The 26745-nt window shown below is 44.3% G+C and overlaps 1 protein-coding gene across 1 annotated transcript in view; it reads right to left on the bottom strand.

Moving 5' to 3' along the window:
• SDHA (succinate dehydrogenase complex flavoprotein subunit A) overlaps positions 1-26745 on the bottom strand; it is a 373951-nt gene that overhangs the window by 183045 nt on the left and 164161 nt on the right. Inside the window, exons 9-10 of the mRNA XM_044293667.1 lie at positions 8321-8516; positions 6071-6242 (exon numbers count right to left, since the gene is read on the bottom strand). Of these exons, the coding sequence (XP_044149602.1) occupies positions 6071-6242; positions 8321-8516 (368 nt within the window). The remainder of the gene's footprint in view (positions 1-6070; positions 6243-8320; positions 8517-26745) is intronic.

The following is a 26745-nucleotide window of genomic DNA, read 5'->3' on the forward strand; positions in this document are numbered from 1 at the left end:
TTTTGGCCCCTAGATTGGAAAAAGTGCTACAATCGGCGAAGAGACAACAGAGACTACCAGATTCATTCTATGATTGCACCATAGTGGTGATCTTGAAACCAGACAAAGATCCTTTGGAGTGTGGGTCGTACAGACCCATCTCCTTATTAAACGTGGATTATAAAGTGCTCACGAAAAATATTGCCAATAGGTTGAATAGGGTCATAACTTCAGTTGTACACCTGGATCAATCCGGATTCATACCGGGGAGGTCTACCTCCAATAATATTAGGAGGGTGCAGGTGATTACGCACATCGGTGGGTCCCTGAGCAAGCCATGGGCCTTGGCCTCGGTAGAGTGGCCATATTTATTGGAAGTATTGAGCTGTTTCAGTTTTGGCCCAGTGTTCACCCAATGGGTTCATATGCTTTATAAGCAACCCAAAGCGAACATCCTTGTGAACGGCTCTCATTCAGGACAGTTTACCCTTGGCAGGGAAACCAGACAAGGGTGCCCCCTGTCACCTCTTCTCTTTGCAGTTGCAGTAGAGCATTTAGCTCTTACAGTGCGACAGGATGAGGTCTACAGCAGAGTAACCCTAGGAGGCAGGGAATACAGAGTTGGCCTATAAGCGGATGATCTGATTCTCTTTATGGACAGGGTAGATGATTCGCTGCTTTGGCTGATTTTCTGGACTGCATATCAACTGGTCCAAGTCGGCTCTGATGCCCCTTATGCCCACAGACTGGCCCATGACACACTGTAATCTACCAGTTGTAGACCGATTTAAAAATACCTGGGTATCCTAATAACCAGGGATCCCCCTTAGCTTATACTTAATCCTGAACCCCTAATCTCTACATTCGCTGAGAAATTAGCAAAATGGAAATCCCTCCCTATTTCAATTATGGGCCGGCTGAACCTTATAAAAATTGTTCTACTCCCTAAAGCTCTGTATATACTGGAACATGCTAGCACGACCGTTCCTCGACGCTTCTTTGATCGTCTTCGCTCTATGATGTCAGCCTTTATCTGGGGGAAAGCTAGAAAGAAGTTGGCACTCCGGACTCTACAGAGACCCAAACTTCAGGGGGAAGCGGCGCTTCCTGACTTAATTTTGTATTTCCTGGCGGGCCAGTTCCGCTACCTCATCCTGGATATCCCTGTCGTCTCTCCCCAATGCAGAATTTTACCTGAAACATTTCCTGCAGATTAGCTCCTTATGGCCGGTGGGCTGGAAAGTATTAGTTTGCTCCCTGGCCGTGCCCTTCCATTACATAGATTGGCCCATCAAGTCTGGACAGCGGCTAAACTTAAATCCTATGAGGATCTACCAGACGCATTACCCTGGGGGGAGAAGCCTATGTTACCTCACCTGCAGCGACATGAGGGAGTGGCATTGTGGAGAGAGCATGGGGTCCAGACCTTGGGAGATTTGTATGAGGGGGATCTCTACGGTTCTTTTCCCAACTGCAGGATAAGTTCGCGATCCCACGGAATATGTTTTTCAGATTTCTCCAGATCAGACATGCTTTTTTAGTACAATTTGGAGGAAAGGCCAAAAAGATTTCCAAATACCCATTGATTGCAGTGTTGTCCACACAGGGCCCTAGGGTCTTATATCGGCTATCTATACGCACCGCATAAGCGCTAAAATGAACACATCCCCACTGCTTGTGGAAGATAAATGGAGGGAATGTATTCCTTCGCTCTCAGAGGCAGAGTGGACTGAGGCCCTAGCAATGGCTAACCTTGGCACTCCAGCTGTGGTGAAACTACGACTCCCAGCATGCTCCATTTATTTCTATAGCGTTCTGAGAGCAGCCAAGAAAGGGGGGCATCTTGGGAGTTGTAGTTTTACCATAGCTGGAGTGCCAAGGTTAGCCATCACTGCCCTAGGAGCTCCTACAAGAGTTTCTCCTTCAGTTAACAATACGCTGGTACAGTTACATATTCTCCATAGGAGTTATCTTACCCCTACTAAGTTATTTAGAATGGAGAATGGTAACTGCCTTAGGTGCCTCCAGGCCAATGCCAACTTCTGGCACATGATTTGGGAGTGTAGATATATTCAAAATTTTTGGCAGGCTGTAACCTCATTCCTATCTGATCTAGTGCCTGGGACTGTTTCTCCTAGCCCCAAGATGGGTGTGTTGGGAATTGTGCATGACGAGCAATTGCCTCATCATCACAGGATATTTTTAGAAGAAACCTTATTTCTTGCTAGAAAGTCTATAGCGCTTAGATAGATGGCCGACAGACTGCCTACCTTAAATCAATGGGAAATGATAGTGAATCAGCTCATACCATTGGAAAAATGGTTTATACACAGAGGGTGTCCGCAGAAATTTCAGAAAGTATGGGGGGAGTGGTGTGCATCCACAAACACATTACCTAATTATTGATGCTCTACACATGTCTTTGAACAAGGGCTCTATTATTAAACCCATATATGCTTGGGGCTTGTCCCCTGAGATGCTGCGATCACTGATGTTCGGAGAATGTCTTATAAATGTCAGAAACCCTGCTGTGCACAGGGAAACACCACCATGTATCGTGTATTTTATTTATTTTTTGTTCCTTTGTACTTCTTAGATTTTATTGCCATGTGACTTATGTCATGTACTTTACTATTTGCACCATTATACTCCAATAATACGAGTTAAAATATATATATATATACCCCATGCAAATGCAGATGTAGCCAGGGATTTAGTGGCTGTGCCAAAATTACGCCTGAGGAGGAAGCCAAGTAAGGGGAGCCACAACCGTATCTCTAGCCCATACCCCAGCGGAGGAGGGGCCATACCGTAGAGGCCACCAATTCAGAGCTAAAAGAATCCACCACCTGACGAAGGAGCTGTTCAGTAAGAACCATAGTATGTAGTGGTAATGCAAATACCACTCTCCCAGAAGTAGCCAGCACCTGCCCCGTCGGCGCAAAACTAAGGGGGGGGGGGGGGCTATCCCGTAGAAGCCATGGCCCCAGTTAAGAAGAGCTAGCCTTAACGCTTTACCTGGAAGGGCTCTAAACAGGAGAAACATCAAGCTAGCGTCAGGGTAGAACCCCCAGCTGATGATAGAGTCAGTGAAAACTCGACTTGCTAAAACGTACTCCCCATATTCTGTACAATGGCATACGCACTACGTATTGATGAGGACCATGTCCTGACGACCGGAACAGAGAAGGATCATGGAGATGGGTGGTCCCTAGGACACATAAGGGTTGCTAGGCAACCCCTCTGAGAAGGCAGAGGATGTCACCAACCTTGCTCCAAACCAGCACCAAAGATAAGGATACCATGTGGAAACAGCGACCATATCCACTGGCGGCACCCATACACCACAGATGCAGAGCACTGGCATCCGTGGGTATCGACTGTTGCCACGCCCCACTGAAGAAGCTAAGGCATCTAGAGCCGTGACGTAGTTGAACTGCAGCAATCCAAGATGCTTAGGTATTCCCCTGTAAGTGGTCACTTCCGGAAGGGGAAATGCAACAGGAAGCACAGTGATGGAGAAGCCGAATGCATACGGCAGGTACAGAACACAGTGGAGATGCAATGCCACCACCTACCGAAAGGGGGATGCATACGTTCGGCACTAAAACCAGTGTAACTGTACTTGGTCCACCTACCGCAGGGGCAAAATATAAGGCAAGTACTTTATCTGTAGAAGTGTAATTACTCCGCCATGGAAGGGGTAATGCTTATGAGTGCTGCTACCGGAAGTGGTCATGCTTACAGCAGGAACATAATTCAACGGTAGAGGGATTACGCCATTTATGGAAGGGGGTAATGCATATGGCGCGAATCCAGTACCCTGTGAAAGTGCCGTATCTTCACCTAAGGAAGGGGTAATGCCTGCGGTAAACACTGTAACCGGTGATAATGCCATAACGCCACCTATTTAAGAGGCTAGTACATACGGTACGTACTATACCCAGTGGAAATGCAATTCCGCAACCTAAGGAAGGGGAGACGCCCACTGGCGTCACTGAAAACAACGCTCTAGCAGTTAGTACACCTATAATGCCTAAGGTAAGTATTGTATGCAGCAGTGGTGCAAAAACTCCGCCTGAGGAAGGGGGTAATGCAGACGTCAAGAACTGCTGGCTATTGTAGACGCAAAACACCCCACATGTGGTCATAAACCGCTGTACGGGCACACAGCAGGGCGCAGAAGGAAAGGAATGCCATACGGTTTTTGAAAGGCAGATTTTGCTGGACTGGTTTTGTTGACACCATGTCCCATTTGAAGCCCCCCTGATACATCCCTACAGTAGAAACTCCATATAAGTGACCCCATTTTAGAAACTACAGGATAGGGTGGAAGTTTTGCTGGTACTAGTTTAGGGTACATATGATTTTTGGTTGCTCTATATTACACTTTTTGTGAGGCAAGGTAACAAGAAATAGCTGTTTTGGCACAGTTTTTATTTTTTGTTATTTACAACATTCATCTGACAGGTTAGATCATGTGGTATTTTTACAGACCAGGTTGTCCCGGATGCGGCGATACCTAATATGTATACTTTTTATTTATGTAAGTTTTACACAATGATTTCATTTTTGAAGTTTTAGTGTTTCCATAGTCTGAGAGCCATATTTTTTTTCAGTTTTTGGGCGATTACCTTGGGTAGGGTATGATTTTTGATTGCTTGCTATTACACTTTTTGTGATGTAGGGTGACAAAAAAAATGTTTATTTAGCACAGTTTTAATTTAATTTTTTTTACGGTGTTCATCTGAGGGGTTAGGTCATGTGGTTTTTATAGGCCGGTCGATACCTAATATGTATACTTTTTTTTTAAATGTACGTTTTACACAATACCAGCTTTTTTAAAACAAAAAAAAAAATGATGTTTTAGTGTCCATATTTTGAGCGATTTTTTTTTATATTTTAGGCGATTGTCTCAGGTAGGGGCTCATTTTTTGCGGGATGAGGTGACTGTTAGATTGGTACTATTTTGGTGGGCAAACGCCTTTTTGATCGCTTGCTATTGTACTTTTTGTGATGTAAGGTGACAAAAAATTGTTTATTTAGCACAGTTTTTATTTTTTACAGTGTTCATCTGAGGGCTTAGGTCATGTGATATGTTTATAGAGCCGGTCGATATGGACACGGCGATACCTAATATGTATACTTTTTTTCCCCACCCAAATTTTTTTTTTTTTTACTTTATTTGGGCAAAATTATGTTTTTTTTAGTTTTACTTGAAACTTTTTATTTTTGGGGGGAAAACTTTATTTTTTCACTTAATTTTTTGTCTCACTTTGGGACTTGAGCTTTTGGGGGTGTAATCCCTTTATAATGCATTCCAATACTTCTGTATTGGAATGCATTGGCTGTATGAGTAATACAGTGAGTATTACTCATACAGCTTCCGGCCTGAGATCTACAGGGCTGGATCTCACAGGCTTGTCACCGGAAGGCAGCGCAATGCCTTCCTTAGGCATCGCTCTCCCTTCCATGCCATCGGGTCCCCCTAAGCCGCATGGGGACCCGCCGCGGCAAACCGCAAGTAAAAGCAGCAAACCGCAGGTTTGGTGGGGTCACGGGTGGCGGTGATCGGAAATATACATGACGCACCTGTACGTCATGTGTCCTTAAGTACCAGGACAACATGCCGTACTGGTACGTTATGTGTCCTGAAGAGGTTAAAAATATTTATCCCATACTGCAAATGGCATAATGGAAAAAATACCAATTTGTCATTTTTTGTCACTTCACCTCCACCAAAAAATTTGATTTAAAAAAATAAATAAAATGACACACTTCAAGATGGTGTCACTGAAAAGTACAGATGAGCGCTCACACAGCTCAATAGACATAAATATAAAACAGTAGGGGTTAGAATATGGCAATAAAAACTTTTTTCTTTTTTTTCCTTTAGCATTAAAACATAAGAAACACTTAACAAGTGTGGTATCTTTGTAATCATAGGAAATGCCATAAAATCCACCCCAGAGGAGTTAAAAACTCACAAAAGGAAAATAGCAGGGTCCTCTAAGGGTAAGTAACACTGATACACATAATTTGTAAAGTACCATCAGTAAAGAAACACAGATCATTTGTATAAAAGGCATACCTGGCCTGGAGGTCTCTGCTATGCTAATAGCACAGGCACGGCCAAACACGACCAAATCTAGGAGGGAGTTTGCACCAAGTCGGTTGGCACCATGTACAGAGGCTGAAGCGGCCTCACCACATGCATATAGACCAGAAACCACTTGGTCTTGTCCATTTTCATGAATAATCACCTGCAAAAGACCAAAAATAAATTTTCCAAACCAAAGTTTTTACTTAAAGGGAACCTGTCACTGGGATTTCGTGTATAGAGCTGAGGACATGGGTTGCTAAATGTCCGCTAGCACATCCGCAATACTCAGTCCCCATAGCTCGGTGTGCTTTTATTGTCTAAAAAAAACGATTTGTTACATATGCAAATTAACCTGAGATGAGTCCTGTACGTGAGAGGATTCAGGGACAGGACTCATCTCAGGTTAATTAGGATATGTATCAAATCAGGTTTTTTTTACACAATAAAAGCACACAGAGCTATGGGGACTGGGTATTGCGGATGTGCTAGCGGACATCTAGGAACCCATGTCCTCAGCGCTATACACAAAATCCAGGTGACAGGTTCCCTTTAAAAGGCCATGTACACCTTTGGGGGCATTCTTTTATTATTGCCTTGTACTCATTTTGAGTTCAACATTTTTTTTTCAATTAATCTTTATTAAAAATGTTGAGCCCCTTTCTCTGTGCAGCTTTGAGATTCTCTAGCAGCATGCTCTGAATCAGGTCTTTAAAGATGGCGCATAGCAACCACACTTGCCGCTAATGTCCGCGACCGGCGGTAATATCGATCATGGACATTTAAACTCCCCAGTGTTTCAATAGGAGCATCCGTAGTCTGAGTTTGTATGCAGTAGCCCCTGTCAGAGAATGACAGAAGGCTGCAGCATAGTGTTTCCTATGGAATCCTTGTCTGTACCAGGGCTCCATAGGAAACTAGCACAATAGCATTGAAGTCTATAAGAAAAGCTATCTAATGATTGCTTGTTACAGTTCCCTATGGGAACTATAAATTGCAAAAAAAAAGATTAAATATAAAAATTTAAAATCACCCCCTGTTGGCAAAAATGAGAATAAAAAAGTAAAAAAAAAAAGAAAAAAAAAAATTAAACATCATGGGTATCGCTGTGTGCACAAACACCCACTCTTTCAAAATATAAATGTATTCATCCCATATGAAAAACTGCAAGTGTCAAAATCATCGATTCACTATTTTTTGGTCAGTTCTCCTCCCACTAAAAGTCGTACACACCCCAAAATGGTTTTAATGAAAAGAACAGATTGCAGAGCAAAATTGAGCCCTCATACAGCTCCGAACACAAAACTACAAAAAAAAAGTTATAGAAAATGACAAAAAAACTTTAAAAAAAAATATATATTTTTTGTCTTTCTGCAGTATCAAAACTCTAGAGAAACTAAACATATGTGGTATCGCCTTATTCGTACTGACCTGGAGAATGAAGCGTACAAGTCAGTTTTAACACATAGTGAGCGCCATAAAAAAACAAGTCTTCATATGGCTATTTAAACAAAAAAGTATAGCTCTGTGAAGGCAGAGAGCACAAAATGAAAATGCAAAAATGAAAAAGCCTCCAGAGTAGGGTAGAAAGGGTTAAATAAGTGTTTAATACCTTTCAGTTATTTAGAGATAAGGTTTATTAGAGGACTGGCACAAAGTGAAAGTACAATTCACACAGCTAGACAAACCATTAATTCTTTGTGACAGAATGGCTCAATATTTTTTATTAAGACCAATTGAAGTAATGTTTTTTGGCCTAAAATGAGTAAAATGCAATCATAAAATTTGCTGCCAAAAGGTGTACATAGCCTTTAACTAGAAGTTATTACAAAATGGCAAAGTGAGAGTGGCATTAAAATTACAGATAAGCGAAAAGATTCTAGTGAATCAATTTGTCCAATCAGCAGGACTGTTTGAATCGATTTGTGCAAATTAAGAAGCCCTGCTGATTGGACAAATCGATACTGTAGAATCTTTTCGCTCATTTCTAATTAGAATATAAAATGCGCCATCCATATATGATGCTTCCGCAATTTTTAAGTGGACAACCTATGAGCAACATGTACAGTGAATATGGGAGGCCAAGTACAACATACTTAAATAGTCCACATTATGTGCACTTTAATTTTTTTATTCTTAAGATAAACTTTAGCCTTTATTACAGAACATAAAAGAGCGTTACTGTGCCCCACTACAATGTAATCTCTTACACAAACTGCATCTCATATTTAGTACACTTACTTGACCTTTGTAGTTTGTTGGAATGCCTCCCATGTTATAATGGACTGTGGGCAGGACAGGTATAGGCTCCTTTGTGACATCAACCCCTGCAAAGATCATTGCAGTCTCTGAAATGCCTGGCAGACGGGAAGCCAATTGCTGAGGGGGAAGATGGTGAAGCTGTAAATAGACATGGTCTTTATCTGGCCCACAGCCTCTGTAAAGAAAGACAAGATTTTTACATTAACCACTTTCAGACCAGGCCATTAACCCCCCTTCTGGACCAAGCCTAATTTTGCAAATATGACAAATGTCACTTTATGAGATTGCCTTCTCGTGACACCTTATACTTCATGTTACAGGGAAATTTGTGTCAATTTGTTATAACCTTATTTTTAGAAAAATACCCAATTTACCGAGAATTTTGAAAAGTTTACTTTTTTCAAAATTTTTCTCTCTGCTTTTACTACAGATTAGTAACTAATTTATGAGATGCTTACTCTATGTTAGCATAATTTTGGTATCTTTTTTTTTCTGGACGTTAAAAGGTTTAAAATTTTGACTTGCGGTTCCGGCGCCAGCATGATGAGGAGCATGAGTTAGAGGCTCCGTACCCCACAGCACAAAAATCGGCTAATCCCCAGACAACCGGACTGAAACTACACTGATTTCGGTACAGTTAGCTACCTACAGGTAACCGGCCCGGTCTATGGACCGTTACCTTATACAGATGGGGAAAAAAACAAAAGAAATTCCGATGAAGGCGGGAAAGACGCCAGCGCTGAAAGACATGGAGGACAGCCAAGAGCTGGAAGAAGTGACAAGCGGCGCCGCTGGTATAATTAGAGGACCGCAACGAAGCTACAGAAGCTGGGAGGATGGAAATGGATTACAAGCACCTAGCTTCGGAGGTAGCCACCCGCATTCTCCCAGACCTTCAGGAGGCTATGTCTTCCACGATCACACAGTCATTCGCAACTATGCAAGCTGAATTGGTGCAACATGGGACGCGACTGAATGATCTTGAACAAAGGTTGGTGGCGGTTGAATCAGACCAGGAAGCAGTGCATATACGACTTAAAGAAGCGCTGGAAGAGAACACCAGATTGTGGGAAAAAAATCGACGATCTGGAGAATAGATCGCGCTGCAGTAACCTACGGATAGTAGGCCTGCCAGAAAGTGTCCTACCTGGTGAGCTGATGGACATATGCGAGCACGAAATTCCAAGGGCTCTTGGGTTAAACTCACGCTGCAAGGCGGAAAGAGCACACAGAGTTGGTCCTTCGCAAGGATCGTTTAACGCCACGAGGCGGGTACTGAACCCAGAGGCACCAAGCAGAAACAATAGGCCACGGCAAGTCATAGTGAAATACCTTGATTATTCTGACAAAATGGCAATCCTGAGAGCGTACAAGAAAGGAGGAGCGGCACTGAGATTGAGGGGACATTCGATCCTACTGTTCGGAGATTTCTCGGCAGAGGTAACACGCAGAAGGAGAGCTTTTGCGCCCATATGTTCCCAACTCTTCAAACAACAACGCCGATTTGCGCTGCTTTACCCAGCTATCTTAAGGGTCTTCTACCCTAATGGGAACACTGCGTCCTATGTGGACCCAGATGAAGCGGCATGGATGCTACTGGAACCATCTTACCGTTCTAAGAACTTGCCCGCCCTCACCTATTCGGAATGCCAGGATACATCGCGACGAGACCAGAGAGAAACCCGTTCCATGAGGTCGGCTCCAGCCCAAGATCGTGATCGGACATCGCCAACTCCGCAAGATGCCGGATGAAGAGATGTTGTTCCAGACGAGAGGAAGTTGAGTACCTTGTTATGCTATAGCATTTATTCCTGTTATTTTCTCTTATGGACATAAAATAAGAGACGTTAATTTAGGAACTGAGGGAGGGGATAAGATACAAAGGCCCCCCCCCCCCAAAAAAAAAAAGGGGGCAGTCATTTGGTCCTACATAGGGCCTCATCATGTTCTCGATGTATTGCAAGAGTAAGATATAAGGTATAGTGGCGTTTTGTTACTGTCTACTTATATTGAGGAAGAGAGATTGGGGTCAATGCCATGTGGAAGTATCTCTTGGTGGAGCCTTTCCACCATTATTGCGCCACAAGTTAAGTTTTGCTTACTATTAATACACAAAAGTGCTTGAGGGAAACTGCGGTAGGAGTGGTAGTAAGGTCGGCAAATTTATGTGCTTCTCTCTGCTGGAAAAAAGTGAAGTTCAAAGCTTTTGTTCTGAGGGAGTTAGGACACTGCTAAAAATCAGGGGATGCATCTAACATCTCACTGATTTGCTTCAGTGGTTAGTTGGGGGTAGGATAAGGGACAGGTACACTTTGTGCAAAAAGGGGGATATTAGTAAATCTATTAGAATACTACAGTATGGATAGTTCCATTAAAGTTATCTCTTGGAATGTGAAAGGCCTGCGGTCCCCTCAAACGCAGGTTGATCTTAAGACACCTGAAAAGACTCAAGGCAGATATAGCCCTTCTACAAGAGACTCATCTACAACAAACAGATTTTTTTAGGATGAAAAAAGATTGGGTGGGAGACATTTATGGCTCGGAAGCGGTTGGCAGGAAAGCAGGTGTATTAACTCTGATTAAGAGGGGATTACGCTATAAGGTGATTGAGCACGTTCACGACGATGAAGGTAGACTATCCCTGGTGCGATTGTCCTCAATGAGAGGGGAAGTAAATATTTACAACATACAGGTCCTTTTAAAAAAATTAGCATATTGTGATAAAGTTCATAAAGTTCATTATTTTCTGTAATGTACTGATAAACATTAGACTTTCATATATGTTAGATTCATTACACACCAACTGAAGTAGTTCAAGCCTTTTATTGTTTTAATATTGATTTTGGCATACAGCTCATGAAAACCCAAATTTCCTATCTCAAAAAATTAGCATATTTCATCCGACCAATAAAAGAAAAGTGTTTTTAATACAAAAAAAGTCAACCTTCAAATAATTATGTTCAGTTATGCACTCAATACTTGGTCGGGAATCCTTTTGCAGAAATGACTGCTTCAATGCGGCGTGGCATGGAGGCAATCAGCTTGTGGCACTACTGAGGTGTTATGGAGGCCCAGAATGCTATAGCGGCCTTAAGCTCATCCAGAGTGTTGGGTCTTGCGTCTCTCAACTTTCTCTTCCCAATATCCCACAGATTCTCTATGGGGTTCAGGTCAGGAGAGTTGGCAGGCCAATTGAGCACAGTAATACCATGGTCAGTAAACCATTTACCAGTGGTTTTGGCACTGTGAGCAGGTGCCAGGTCGTGCTGAAAAATGAAATCTTCATCTCCATAAAGCTTTTCAGCAGATGGAAGCATGAAGTGTTCCAAAATCTCCTGATAGTTAGCTGCATTAACCCTGCCCTTGATAAAACACAGTGGACCAACACCAGCAGCTGACATGGCACCCCAGACCATCACTGACTGTGGGTACTTGACACTGGACTTCAGGCATTTTGGCATTTCCCTCTCCCCAGTCTTCCTCCAGACTCTGGCACCTTGATTTCCGAATGACATGCAACAGTCCAGTGCTGCTTCTCTGTAGCCCAGGTCAGGCGCTTCTGCCGCTGTTTCTGGTTCAAAAGTGGCTTGACCTGGGGAATGCGGCACCTGTAGCCCATTTCCTGCACACGCCTGTACACGGTGGCTCTGGATGTTTCTACTCCAGACTCAGTCCACTGCTTCTGCAGGTCCCCCAAGGTCTGGAATCGGTCCTTCTCCACAATCTTCCTCAGGGTCCGGTCACCTCTTCTCGTTGTGCAGCGTTTTCTGCACACTTTTTCCTTCCCACAGACTTCCCACTGAGGTGCCTTGATACAGCACTCTGGGAACAGCCTATTCGTTCAGAAATTTCTTTCTGTGTCTTACCCTCTTGCTTGAGGGTGTCAATGATGGCCTTCTGGACAGCAGTCAGATCGGCAGTCTTACCCATGATTGCGGTTTTGAGTAATGAACCAGGCTGGGAGTTTTTAAAAGCCTCAGGAATCTTTTGCAGGTGTTTAGAGTTAATTAGTTGATTCAGATGATTAGGTTAAAAGCTCGTTTAGAGAACGTTTTCATGATATGCTAATTTTTTTAGATAGGAATTTTGGGTTTTCATGAGCTGTATGCCAAAATCATCAATATTAAAACAATAAAAGGCTTGAACTACTTTAGTTGGTGTGTAATGAATCTAAAATATATGAAAGCCTAATGTTTATCAGTACATTACAGAAAATAATGAACTTTATCACAATATGCAAATTTTTTGAGAAGGACCTGTATATGGTCCTAATGAGACTAATGGGGAATTTTTTCAGAAATTACAGGATAGTATCTCTAGGGATGACACAGGGATCAAACTAGTAATGGGAGATATGAATGCAGTGAGGGATTAGGAAGAGGACAGAAGCAGGGGAGGGTCGAAACAAACTAAAAACGCCACAGAATGCTCGCTTCACACAATTTGTGAGTGAATCTGGCCTCATAGATATCTGGCAAGCTTTCCACCCGGAAGGTAGGGACTTAACTTTTTTTTTCTCATGCCCATCAAACTTGGTCACGTATAGACTACATTCTCTCTAACAAGGAGGGAGGGGGAAGGCTTGCGGAGCCTAAGATCGAAGATATGATCATTTCAGATCATGCACCGATCTCAGTACTATTCAGGAACCATATCCCCAGAGGGAAAGACTTTATATGGAGATTCCCTTCCACCCTCATTCAAGATGAGGAGTTCAGAGATATGTTAAGGGGATGGTGGTTAGAATATAAACAGGACAATGAAGGAACGGTAGACCCCCAGATACTTTGGGCAAAACAGTTTTGAGAGGGAGAATAATGGCGTACATGTTCAGTAAGAAGAAAGCCATTAAACAGAAAATCGAGACCCTAAGTAATAGTTTGAGGACAGCTTATACGACATTTAAAAATAAACCTGACAACTCAACGTGCAAATATTGGATGCAGGCCAAACGGGACTATGAAGTATGGGTACAAAAATGGGAAAACCTAGCCCTATCAAAATGGGAGTCGCAGCTATATAAAACATGGAAATAAAGCAGGAAAGTTACTGGCCAGACTGGCCAGGGGACGTAGACCATTGACTAATATTCTAGCCCTGAAAAATGATAAAGGTGAACTGAAAACCCACCCAGGAGAAATAAATGACATACTGAGAGGCTACTATAGTAAGTTATATAGCTCCACTCCCCTGCCCAATTCAGAGAAGCAGGAATGGTTACAGTCGGTGCCCCTTCCAATATTGACCGAGGAGGAGAGGGCTATTTTAAATGCTCCCATTACAGCTGGGGAAATCCCAACTACCATCAAGGCACGGTCAGTGGACAAGGCTCCGGGTCCTGATGGGTTTAGTGGGGAATTTTACCGTATCCTGGTAGATGAAGTGGCCCCCTTACTGTCCCAGTTGTACACTGGTTACTTGCAAGGTTCTCAGATGCCCTCCCTCACCAATACAGCATATATCAAGGTGTTGCCCAAACCCGGCAGGAATCCGATTTAAGGAAGCAATAGACCGATAAAAAAAAAAAAGGAATGGATTGTGCAAGGTGTCAAGCAAGGGAAAAATTACTGTGCATAAATGTAACATCTGAAAAGACAAAAGGATCAAGGGACTTATAACTAGTTACAACAAACAATAGAAACAGATAAGTGAAAGGGTTTCTGTCACCAGAATTAACCCTATTAAACTAGCTGACATTAGCGATGTGCTTATGTCAGCTGAACCTAACTAGCCTATTCCTACTTTTATCTATGTCTCAGTTAGTGCAGAAAAATGGTATTACTTACCGGTAATTTTATTTTACAATGTAGAGACTTTTCCTCCTCAGTGGAAGGATTCTGGAAAAGGGTAGGAAGAATAATCTTCTGAGAAGGGTGAAATTTGGTGATGACTTTTGGGAGGAAAGCCGAGTCAGGGCGAATGATGACATTGTCCTCTAATATTAAAGGGACACTGACAGGCCCAAAAAGCATATTTAGGGGTATATATGACAGTATATGTCTTATAAAGGGTATTAGAATCATCTAAGTATCCCCCCTGTCCGCCTCATAAATACAGTAAAAAGAAGTTTTATAACCTGCTTTCCTGGTGTTCAATCTGCCCAAGGGGCGGTGCTTCATATCAACTTGCGCCCAGCCAGCCTCGCCACAACTGGGCCGGGGACACTAGTACAGCGCTTCAGAGTAGCCGCCCAGCTCAGTGAATATTGATGAGCTGGGCGGCGCTTCAAACGGCAGTTGTGACGAGGCTGGCTGGGCGCAAGTTGATATGAAGCACCGCCCCTTGGGCAGATTGAACGCCAGGAAAGCAGGTTATAAAACTTCTTTTTACTGTATTTATGAGGCGGACAGGGGGAATACTTAGATGATTCTAATACCCTTTATAAGACCTATACTGTCATATATACCCCTAAATATGCTTTTTGGGCCTGTCAGTGTCCCTTTAAGGTGTACGGAGGGTTTATGGAGATGGCCTGAATCTCGCTAATCCTGCGGGCGGAGGTCAAGGCTGTTAATAAGGCCAGTTTAAAGGTCAGGTGTTTAATTATGGAGGAATCAATAGGCTCAAAGGGAGAATCCGATAAGGCTTTTAGCACCACCTCTAAACTCCAGGGAGGAGGCCTAGGAACTGAAACGAGGGAGGTTCTATCTACAGCCCTAAAAAAATCTGGATACCCACGGATTCCCAGCTAAGTTCTGGTTAAACAAGGCTGATAGAGCTGAGACCTGAACTTTTAGAGTGCTGACTGCTAGGCCTAGCTCTAGCCCCTTCTGGAGAAATTCCAGGATAGTATGTAAGGGGGCTACTGCAGGGATGTCCCCTAATTGGATCTGGGCGAAGTCTAGAAATTTATGCCAGATTCTGCTATAAATTCCTACAGTGACCTCTTTCTTGCTCTTTAGCAGGGTAGAGATTAGGGCATCAGAAAACCCTTCCTTTTTTTAGTAACCACCTCTAAAATTCCAGGCCGTTAAGTGTAGGTTTTCCACGGCTGGATGTATCACTGGTCCCTGGCTTAGAAGCACCCGGACCGAAGGAAGAACCCAAGGATCGGAGACCGACATGGTCCTGAGCCCCATGAACCAGGCCCTCCTCGGCCAAAAGGGTGCTATTAGTATTGCCCTGGCCTTCTCTTCCCTAATTTTCCACAAAACCCGGGGAATCAGGGGAAAAGGGGGGGGAGGTGTAAGCCAGGCGACACATCCACTCCTGGGACAGAGCATCCATCCCACAAGTGGATCCCGACTGACTTAGAGAAAAAAAAACTTTGGTACTTTCTTGTTTGAACAAGGTATGACTACTCAGGAAATCGGCTCGTTTGTTCTCCACACCCCTTATGTGAACAGCTGAAATCGAGGTACATGTTTTCTCTGCTAGCTCCAAAATAGAGAAAGCTTCCTCCATAAGGGCTCTGCATCTTGTCCCTCCTTGTTTGTTTAAATAGGATACTACAGTCCTGTTTACTGAAAGAATTCTTAAATTTCTTCCTTTTATTTTTTAAAGTGAATTCCTCATAGCTAGGCCTACCGCCATCAGTCCCTTTAGATTTGAAGACTGACTTCTCTGAAGGGAGTTCCAACGGCCCTGACAGGATGAACCTTGAATGTGGGCCCCCACCCCCAAGGACTTGCGTCCGTAGTCAGGCAAACCAAACTGTATCTTCCACGGGGGCCCCTGTGTGAGATTTTCCTTTACTAGCCACCAGGCTAATTCCTGGATAGTCTGGGATGAGACTTCCAAACTGGCGTCCAGTGACTTGCTCTTCTCCCAACTGGCCAGAATCTACCACTGTAAGGCCCTGGAATGAAACTGTGCCCATCTTAATGCCGGGATACAGGACGTGAGGGAGCCCAGGACTGACATGGCCTTCCTTATAGATGTCACTGGTCTTTGGGTTAGGCTTGTGATCTTGCTTTGGACGATCTGTACCTTCTCTATAGGCAAAAAACATCTCTGGAGAGAAGAGTCCAAAATCAAGCCCAGGAACACCTGTTTCTTTAGTGGACGGGATCTTGATTTCTCTTCGTTTATCATCCAACCCAACTTCCCTAAGATGGTACGGACCTCTAGAACTGCTAGACTGCAAGCCTCTTCTGACTGACCTATGATTAAGAAGTCGTCTAGGTAAGGGATAAAAAGAATATCCCTTTCCCTTATGTGGGCCGCCAACTTTGTGAACACTCTCGGAGCCATGGAAAGTCCGAAAGGGAGAGCCTGGTATTGAAAATGTCGAAGTTGACAGTCTAAGAAAACTGCCACCCTTAGGAACTTCTGATGTTCCACAGCAATGGGGATGTGGTAGTACGCGTCTTTTAGGTCAAGAACTACCATAAAACACTGAGGGTATAAGAGATTGATAGCTGATTTTATTGTTTCCATCTTGAATTTCTTCGGCTGAAGAAAGAGGTTTAGTTTCTTTAGATTTATGATGGTTCTCCAGGAACCGTCAGTTTTTTTTGACAAGAAATAGTGGTGAATAGAATCCTTTTCCTCTTTCTTCTTCTAATACCGGGATTAAAACGGATTTTTCTATTAATTTCAACACCTCTTTTTCCATGATGGATCTTCCCTGCACGGAACAAGGATCTACGGTGGGTAAGAATCTGGCAGGAGGAGACTGAAGGAATTCCAGATTTAGGCCTCTGGATATGGTATCGAGCACCCAAGGGCTTAATGAAATTTTTCTCCATTCTAATGCGAAATCCTTCAGTCTGCCTCCTACCGGAGTGCTGGCGTCATTGTTGGTCTGACTTCCTTTTATCTGAGGAGGGCTGACTAAAGAAAAAATTCCTGTTCTTTCTTTGACCCCTAAACCGGTCTTCTCTAGGCTTTCTATCTTGTTCCTGGTTTCGTTTAAAGGGACGAAAGGGGCGACTAAATCTGCTTTTACTGGGGAATGAGCTCTGAAAACCGTGAAACTTTCTCTTTTTGTCAGCCGCCTTATCCAGGAGGTCATCTAAACTAGTTAAAGGGATTCTGTCACCTCCCCTAAGCCAAAAAAACGATTTTAAAGCAGCCATGAAGCACAGCTTACCTGGATTAGGCTGTGCTCTTTTATCTTGCAATCCGTCCAGCAGTTACTGCAAAAAAAGACTTATTGATATGCAAATGTGTCCTGAAAGTGCCCAGAGGGGCGTTTTGTTCTTCTTAGAGAGCCCAGTACCGCCCTCAGTCAGCAGGGAAGAGCGAGCATCGGACGTCACTGGGCTAGGAGCATGCTCAGTGACGAGGATGAAGCTCCTGCCCTCAGTCTCCTGCTGATCGCACAGGCGCAGCCCTCAGTGGGTACTGCGCCTGTGCGAGAGTTCGTTCGGCGTGAGGGAGGGGGAGGAGAGGCTGTGGCAGGCTGGGGGCAGTTAGACAGTGCAAGGAAGGCGGGCTGGGCACTGTAAGAGGGGCGGTACTGGGCTCTCTAAGAAGAACAAAACGCCCCTCTGGGCACCTTCAGGACACATTTGCATATCAATAAAAGTCGGATTGCAAGATAAAAGAGCACAGCCTAATCCAGGTAAGCTGTGCTTCATGGCTGCTCTAAAATCGTTTTTTGGCTTAGGGGAGGTGACAGAATCCCTTTAACCACCTCCCGACCGCTGTACGCGTATATGCGTCCGGGAGGTGGTTGCTTTATTCCTCCTGGACGCATATACGCGTCTTCTCGCGAGACGCGAGATTTCCTGTGAACGCGCACGCACAGGCGCGCGCGCTCACAGGAACAGAAGGTAAGCGAGTGGATCTCCAGCCTGCCAGCGGCGATCGCTCGCTGGCAGGCTGGAGATCCGAATTTTTTTAACCCCTAACAGGTATATTAGACGCTGTTTTCATAACAGCGTCTAATATACCTCCTACCTGGTCCTCTGGTGGTCCCTTTTGTTAGGATCGACCACCAGAGGACTCAGGTAGGTCAGTACAGTCCCACCAAACACCACACTACACCCCCCCCCCCGTCACTTATTAACCCCTTATAAACCCCTGATCACCCCATATAAACTCCCTGATCACCCCCCTGTCATTGATCACCCCCCTGTCATTGATCACCCCCCTGTCAGGCTCCGTTCAGACGTCCGCATGATTTTTACGGATCCGATCCATGTATCCATGGATCCGTAAAAATCATGCGGACGTCTGAATGGAGCCTTACAGGGGGGTGATCAATGACAGGCGGGTGATCACCCATATACACTCCCTGATCACCCCCTGTCATTGATCACCCCCTGTCATTGATCACCCCCCTGTCAGGCTCCATTCAGACGTCCGCATGATTTTTACGGATCCGATCCATGTATCCGTAAAAATCATGCGGACGTCTGAATGGAGCCTTACAGGGGGGTGATCAATGACAGGCGGGTGATCACCCATAAACACTCCCTGATCACCCCCCTGTCATTGATCACCCCCCTGTAAGGCTCCATTCAGACGTCCGCATGATTTTTACGGATCCGATCCATGTATCCATGGATCCGTAAAAATCATGCGGACGTCTGAATGGAGCCTTACAGGGGGGTGATCAATGACAGGCGGGTGATCACCCATATACACTCCCTGATCACCCCCTGTCATTGATCACCCCCCTGTCATTGATCACCCCCCTGTCATTGATCACCCCCCTGTCATTGATCACCCCCCTGTCAGGCTCCATTCAGACGTCCGCATGATTTTTACGGATCCGATCCATGTATCCATGGATCCGTAAAAATCATGCGGACGTCTGAATGGAGCCTTACAGGGGGGTGATCAATGACAGGCGGGTGATCACCCATATACACTCCCTGATCACCCCCTGTCATTGATCACCCCCCTGTCATTGATCACCCCCCTGTCAGGCTCCATTCAGACGTCCGCATGATTTTTACGGATCCGATCCATGTATCCATGGATCCGTAAAAATCATGCGGACGTCTGAATGGAGCCTTACAGGGGGGGTGATCACCCTGATTACCCCCTGTCATTGATAACCCCCCTGTAAGGCTCCATTCAGACGTCCGCATGCGTTCTGTGGATCCGATCCATGTATCCATGGATCCGTAAAAAATCATGCGGATGTCTGAATGGAGCCTTACAGGGGGGGTGATCAGTGACAGGGGGGTTATCACCCTGATTACCCTGATCACCCCCTGTCATTGATAACCCCCCTGTAAGGCTCCATTCAGACGTCCGCATGCGTTCTGTGGATCCGATCCATGTATCCATGGATCCGTAAAAAATCATGCGGATGTCCGAATGGAGCCTTACAGGGGGGGGTGATCAGTGACAGGGGGGTGATCACCCTGATTACCCTGATCACCCCCTGTCATTGATAACCCCCCTGTAAGGCTCCATTCAGACGTCCGCATGCGTTCTGTGAATCCGATCCATGTATCCATGGATCCGTAAAAAATCATGCGGATGTCTGAATGGAGCCTTACAGGGGGGGTGATCAGTGACAGGGGGGTGATCACCCTGATTACCCTGATCACCCCCTGTCATTGATAACCCCCCTGTAAGGCTCCATTCAGACGTCCGCATGCGTTCTGTGGATCCGATCCATGTATCCATGGATTCGTAAAAAATCATGCGGATGTCTGAATGGAGCCTTCCAGGAAAGGTGATCAATGACAGGGGGGTGATCAGGGAGTCTATATGGGTGATCACCCCCCCCCCGGTAAGGCTCCATTCAGCCATTTTTTTTGGCACAAGTTAGCAGACATTTTTTGTTTGTTTTTGTTTTTTCTTACAAAGTCTCATATTCCACTAACTTGTGTCAAAAAATAAAATCTCACATGGACGCACCATACCCCTCACGGAATCCAAATGCGTAAACATTTTTAGACATTTATATTCCAGACTTCTCACGCTTTAGGGCCCCTAAAAAGCCAGGGCAGTATAAATACCCCACATGTGACCCCATTTCGGAAAGAAGACACCCCAAGGTATTCCGTGAGGGGCATATTGAGTCCATGAAAGATTGAAATTTTTGTCCTAAGTTAGCGGAAAGTGAGACTTTGTGAGAAAAAAAAACAAAAAAAAAATCAATATCCGCTAACTTATGCAAAAAAATAAATAATTCTAGGAAATCGCCATGCCCCTCATTGAATACCTTGGGGTGTCTTCTTTCCAAAGTGGGGTCACATGTGGGGTATTTATACTGCCCTGGCTTTTTAGGGGCCCGAAAGTGTGAGAAGAAGTCTGGGATCCAAATGTCTAAAAATGCCCTCCTAAAAGGAATTTGGGCCCCTTTGCGCATCTAGGCTGCAAAAAAGTGTCACACATGTGGTATCGCCGTACTCAGGAGAAGTTGGGGAATGTGTTTTGGGGTGTCATTTTACATATACCCATGCTGGGTGAGAGAAATATCTTGGTCAAATGCCAACTTTGTATAAAAAAATGGGAAAAGTTGTCTTTTGCCAAGATATTTCTCTCACCCAGCATGGGTATATGTAAAATGACCCCCCAAAACACATTGCCCAACTTCTCCTGAGTACGGCGATACCAGATGTGTGACACTTTTTTGCAGCCAAGGTGGGCAAAGGGGCACCTTTCGGATTTCGCAGGCCATTTTTTACACATTTTGATTTCAAGGTACTTCTTACACATTTGGGCCCCTAAATTGCCAGGGCAGTATAACTACGCCACAAGTGACCCCATTTTGGAAAGAAGACACCCCAAGGTATTCCGTGGGGGGCACGGCGAGTTCCTAGAATTTTTTATTTTTTGTCACAATTTAGCGGAAAATGATGATTTTTCTTTTTTTTTCTTTTTTCCTTACAAAGTCTCATATTCCACTAACTTGCGACAAAAAATAAAAAATTCTAGGAACTCGCCATGCCCCTCACGGAATACCTTGGGGTGTCTTCTTTCCAAAATGGGGTCACTTGTGGGGTAGTTATACTGCCCGGGCAATTTAGGGGCCCAAATGTGTGAGAAGAACTTTGCAATCAAAATGTGTAAAAAATGCCCTGCAAAATCCGAAAGGTGCACTTTGGAATATGTGCCCCTTTGCCCACCTTGGCAGCAAAAAAGTGTGACACATCTGGTATCGCCGTACTCAGGAGAAGTTGGGGAATGTGATTTTACATATACCCATGCTGGGTGAGAAAAATATCTTGGTCAAATGCCAACTTTGTATAAAAAAATGGGAAAAGTTGTCTTTTGCCAAGATATTTCTCTCACCCAGCATGGGTATATGTAAAATGACACCCCAAAACACATTCCCCAACTTCTCCTGAGTACGGCGATACCACATGTGTGACACTTTTTTGCTGCCAAGGTGGGCAAAGGGGCGCATATTCCAAAGTGCACCTTTCGGATTTCACCGGTCATTTCTTACACATTTTGATTGCAAAGTTCTTCTCACACATTTGGGCCCCTAAATTGCCAGGGCAGTATAACTACCCCACAAGTGACCCCATTTTGGAAAGAAGACACCCCAAGGTATTCTGTGAGGGGCATGGTGAGTTCCTAGAATTTTTTATTTTTTGTCGCAAGTTAGTGGAATATGAGACTTTGTAAGAAAAAAATAAAAATAAAAAATCATCATCATTTTCCGCTAACTTGTGACAAAAAATATAAAGTTCTATGAACTCACTATGCCCATCAGCGAATACCTTAGGGTGTCTACTTTCCGAAATAGGGTCATTTGTGGGGTTTTTCTACTGTTTGGGCATTGTAGAACCTCAGGAAACATGACAGGTGCTCAGAAAATCAGAGCCGTTTCAAAAAGCGGAAATTCACATTTTTGTACCATAGTTTGTAAATGCTATAACTTTTACCCAAACCATTTTTTTTTTTTGCCCAAACATTTTTTTTTAATCAAAGACATGTAGAACTATAAATTTAGCGAAAAATTTATATATGGATGTCGTTTTTTTTTTGCAAAATTTCACAGCTGAAAGTGAAAAATGTCATTTTTTTTGCAAAAAAATCGTTACATTTTGATTAATAACAAAAAAAGTAAAAATGTCAGCAGCAATAAAATACCACCAAATGAAAGCTCCATTAGTGAGAAGAAAAGGAGGTAAAATTCATTTGGGTGGTAAGTTGCATAACCGAGCGATAAACGGTGAAAGGAGTGTAGTGCCGAAGTGTAAAAAGTGGCCTGGTCATGAAGGGGGTTTCACCTAGCGGGGCTGAAGTGGTTAATATCGAAAGACCACGGCACTCTATAGCTGTATTTTGATTGCTTCCATCCTGCTGACTCCCTACTATGCAGACTAAGGCCGTGAACAAGGTCTGAAAATTAGACCGAAACGTTGGCCAGTGGCGTATTATTTTTGGATGGATTTATAAAAATATTTAAAAAAATATACAATGAAATGAAATAAAAGAAGCAATCAAAATACAGCTATAGAGTGCCGTGGTCTTTCGATATTAATTATATGCACCTTTACCACTGAGCACCGCCTTCCACAACCAGGAGTGCTGCTCAACCACCCTCTCTCGTCATCTAAACTAGGACCAAAAAGAGGTACTCCCCCTTACACGGCACTCCGCAGAGCTTTGTCTTGGAGGCAGTATCACTGCTCCAATTTTTTATCCAAAGCGCTCTCCGAGCTGAAATGGATAAGGCTGCTGATTTAGCGGCCAGTCTGACCGAGTCAGCAGAAGCATCTGCCAAAATGTCGGCTGCTTTTTTAATCTTAGGGAGGGAGGCCAGTATCTCCTCACGGGACTCCTGTTTTTTAGCTGAAATTCTAGCTCAGACAGCCAAACAATTAAGGATCGGGCAGTACAGGTGGAGGTTATACTGGGCCTAAAGGCTGAAGTTGATGCCTCCCAAGCTCCTTTAAGAAAAGCGTCTGCCTTTTTATCCAGAGGATCTTTCAATATGCCGTTATCCTCAAATGGCAGGGCCGTTTTCCTTGAGACTTTGGAAATGGCCACATTAAAACAGGGAGCCTTATCCCAGGTGGCAGAGTCCTCATCTTTAAAGGGATATTTGCGTTTGAGATTTTTGGATATAGACACTTTTTTTTTTATTAGGTTTCTTCCACTCCCCTTTAATCAAAGCTGCCACATTCTTGTGTACTGGAAAGGTACCATGTTGTCTGGCCTCTAACCCCACAAACATGATGTCCTGAAAAGAACAGGGCTCCCGGGTCTCTTCTATGCCCATAGTTGAGCAAACGGCCTTTAAAAGCTTCTCAGTATCTTCCACAGGAAAACACGCCCCCCCCCCCCTTCTTCCTCATCAGAAGAGGATTGGGACGAGACATCAGAAAGCTCAACTACTGAAGAGGGAACATCTTCCTCTCCGTCTGAAGAAATGGGATTTCGCAAGGATTCTTTACGAATAGGCTTCTGCTCCCTTTTTGGCAGTCATGGAGGAGTTAACCTCTGACCGAACCAACGCCTGTAGACATTTGTAAAAAGAAGGAGACTCTTCTGCTACCGTTCTGTCTATACAGGGCTGGCACATCTTTTTATCCCAGTCGGAGGGTAACCCCACTCTACACAATACACATTCTTTATTCTTCTTTTTGGCCACAACTTATCTAGGCTTAACCTGCAATTAAACAGTAATGCCTGTCAGTAAAAAGGTATCTAAGTCATAAGAGACCAACACCCCTTCAGAGGTACCGGAGCAGGCTCCTCAGAAAGCTTGTCATCTTCCATGATGCAGACGGGATCAGCCAGGTCGCAAACAGACGCCGGCTAAAGAAATTCGTGCTCCTCTCATAGGGCGCATGAAGATGACGTCATTGCCGATGTCCACGCCGGTCACATGACCGCAGGAGCGCTACCCGGCTTCTCACTGCCAAAGCCCCTCCTCTTCCTACCCCTGGTGGCCGGCGTTCAATCTTCGCGGCACCTCCATGAAGGTGCCGGCTTTCCACTGCTCCAAGCACACTGAATACCCCCTCTGGAGCTCAGCTGTGCCTCTGCTCAGCCCTTAGTGCACCTCGATGCCGCCAGCCTTACCAGGGACCGCAGGTTAGTAGCGGAGCCCCACCAGAGAGAGGGATCTGTTGATTCCATGCTGCAGGCTTCCCACCAGACAGGAAACCACACTGAAGAGGAGGAGAGTGTCCGCCTTTTTTATTCTGCAGGTTTCCTGTCTCGTGGGGGCAGATCCTCCTCTCTCTGGTGGTGCTGTCATGGGCGACAGGAAAATATAACTTTTACCAGGGGTGTGGAAATCATATCGCCCGACACTCGGGACATGCAGTTCCGGGCATCGGGCAGGTAGTATGTTCAGTAGCTTAGCCCTGCTGCGAACAAGTTGCAGGGCTGAGATGGTTTTGTTTACCGTAGCAGTGGATCGTCGACGAGCTGGGCGTGGAGAGGTGTTCCCATGAGGTGATGGGGACGCTTGAAGTTAAAAGATACGATCAGGTAGGAGAAAACTCTTATCCGATGTTATATTCTAAACCTAAGGTGTTCCCATGGTGATTGGGACACACCTCTGACAGGGAGGTGCCATCCGCGGCACCTGAGGGGCTAATTGCATGGACGGCAGCTCCCTGTCAGAGATAGGGTGTCGGGAATGTTTCTACAATGTTTGCATTGGTGGGCAGTGCGCCTTCCGTAGATTGTCATGAGGGACAAGTAGATCGAGCCCCCACTTTAGTCCTTTGACAAGTTTTTTTTTTTTTCTTCCCCACAACCCTGTTTTATAATATGCTAATTAGCCTCTAGGTGCAGGGGGGGGGGGGGGTGTTACCCCGTTCCTAGAAGCTCCGTTCTCCCACCTCTGACCACGCCCTGCTACACTGGATTGACAGGGCCAGACAGCCTTCACCTCCAACTGCCGGTCCTGAGCGCTGGGGAAATCTCGCGCCATTCAGTATTCGGCACAGGTGCAGTGAGGAAGCCGGCGAACGCCCTTCATTTACTGCGCCGAATACTTAACGGGATGGTGCAGGCGCAAGATTTAAACGGCAGACAGGGCCGGCAGTAGGAGACCAATGCTCCCTGGCCCTGTCAATCTAGTGTAGACAGGCGTGGCCAGAGGTGGGAGAACAGAGCCTCTAGGAGCAAGGACAACACCCCCCTGCTCCTAGAGGCTAATTAGCATATTATAAAAGTTATATTTCTGGAGTAACGGGGGCATAGATAAAAGTAGGAATAGGCGAGTTAGGTTCAGCTGACATTAGCACATTGCTAATGTTAGCTGGTTTAATAGGGTTAATTCTGGTGACAGAAATCCTTTAAACAAGCACTGTGGGATCCTAAAAACAGATATGAATTTGAGGCGATGTATCAAGGATTTACCTCTAATGACAGCATGAAGATCTAAAACCCTCAAGGATATTTTAGTCCACAGCCATTATATACCAGAAGCGAAAAGGATGAATGAGGTAGGGTAGGATCATTCCCATGTGGGTCATGTAAAGCATGTAGAAATATGGATAAATCTAAGAACTTCTCAGATATTGAAAAACAAAACAAAAAAAACATGACAGAGAAAATATTTTGTGCTCTTCCACAGGTGTAATCTACCATGCTACATGTTCATGTGACAAAATATACGTGGGCCTAACAACAAGGGAACTAAGAAAGAAAATTCTAACAAAAATATAATCTCTTATTTTCCGCTGCAGGCAGCGTTTTGGTGTAAGCCTCCAGAGCGGACTAGAGACTGATCGGAGGCAAACTGATGCATTCTGAGCGAATGCTTTTCCATTCAGAATGCATTAGGGCAAAACTGAACAGTTATGGAACGCTTGTGAGAGCCCATGATGGATCTCACAAACGGAAAGCCAAAACTAGAGTGTGAAAGTAGCCTAATCTTTATAGTAATGAGGTATTAGTATATATTACACATACCGTGTTAATGTAATGTATTCTTATAAAATAAATACCAATCACCCAACACACAAACCAGCCACACAATAAAAGCTCCCACAAAATATTGAGCTTTCCACATATATAATGTACGCTAGAGATTTTGAAATGTGTTTGCAGTAAAGGTGAATCTAGAGAATAGTTCAGTTTTTTTCCACGTGTGTTAAAAATGCATGCAATGTCACACGTGCGGAAAAAATGCAAATCGCATACAAAACAGACAGCACTCGCAAGCAAAATCACACGATTTTCCCTGAACACATCCAGACCTAATCTGTGATGCTCGTGTGAAAGAGGCCTTACAGCATTCACCTGTGTGGGTAGGTCATGTAATAATTTTTATAGAGCAGGTCGTTATGGACGTGGCAATACCTAATATGCATACTTTTTCTTATTTAAGTTTTAAACAACAAAGGCATTTTTGAAAAGAAAAAAAAAAAAAAAAAGACGTTTTAGTGTCTATACAGTCTGAGAGCCATAGTTTTATTTATTTTTTTCGCCGATTGTTTTTCGCGGGATGAGGTGACTGTTTGATTGGTACTATTTTGGAGGGCATATGTCTTTTTGATCGCTTGGTTTTGCACTTTTTGTGATGTAAGGTGACAAAAAAAAATGGCTTTTTTTGGCACAGTGTTTATCTGAAG

Source organism: Bufo gargarizans, chromosome 5 (assembly GCF_014858855.1).
Source record: "Bufo gargarizans isolate SCDJY-AF-19 chromosome 5, ASM1485885v1, whole genome shotgun sequence".
Classification (NCBI taxonomy): Eukaryota; Metazoa; Chordata; class Amphibia; order Anura; family Bufonidae; genus Bufo; species Bufo gargarizans.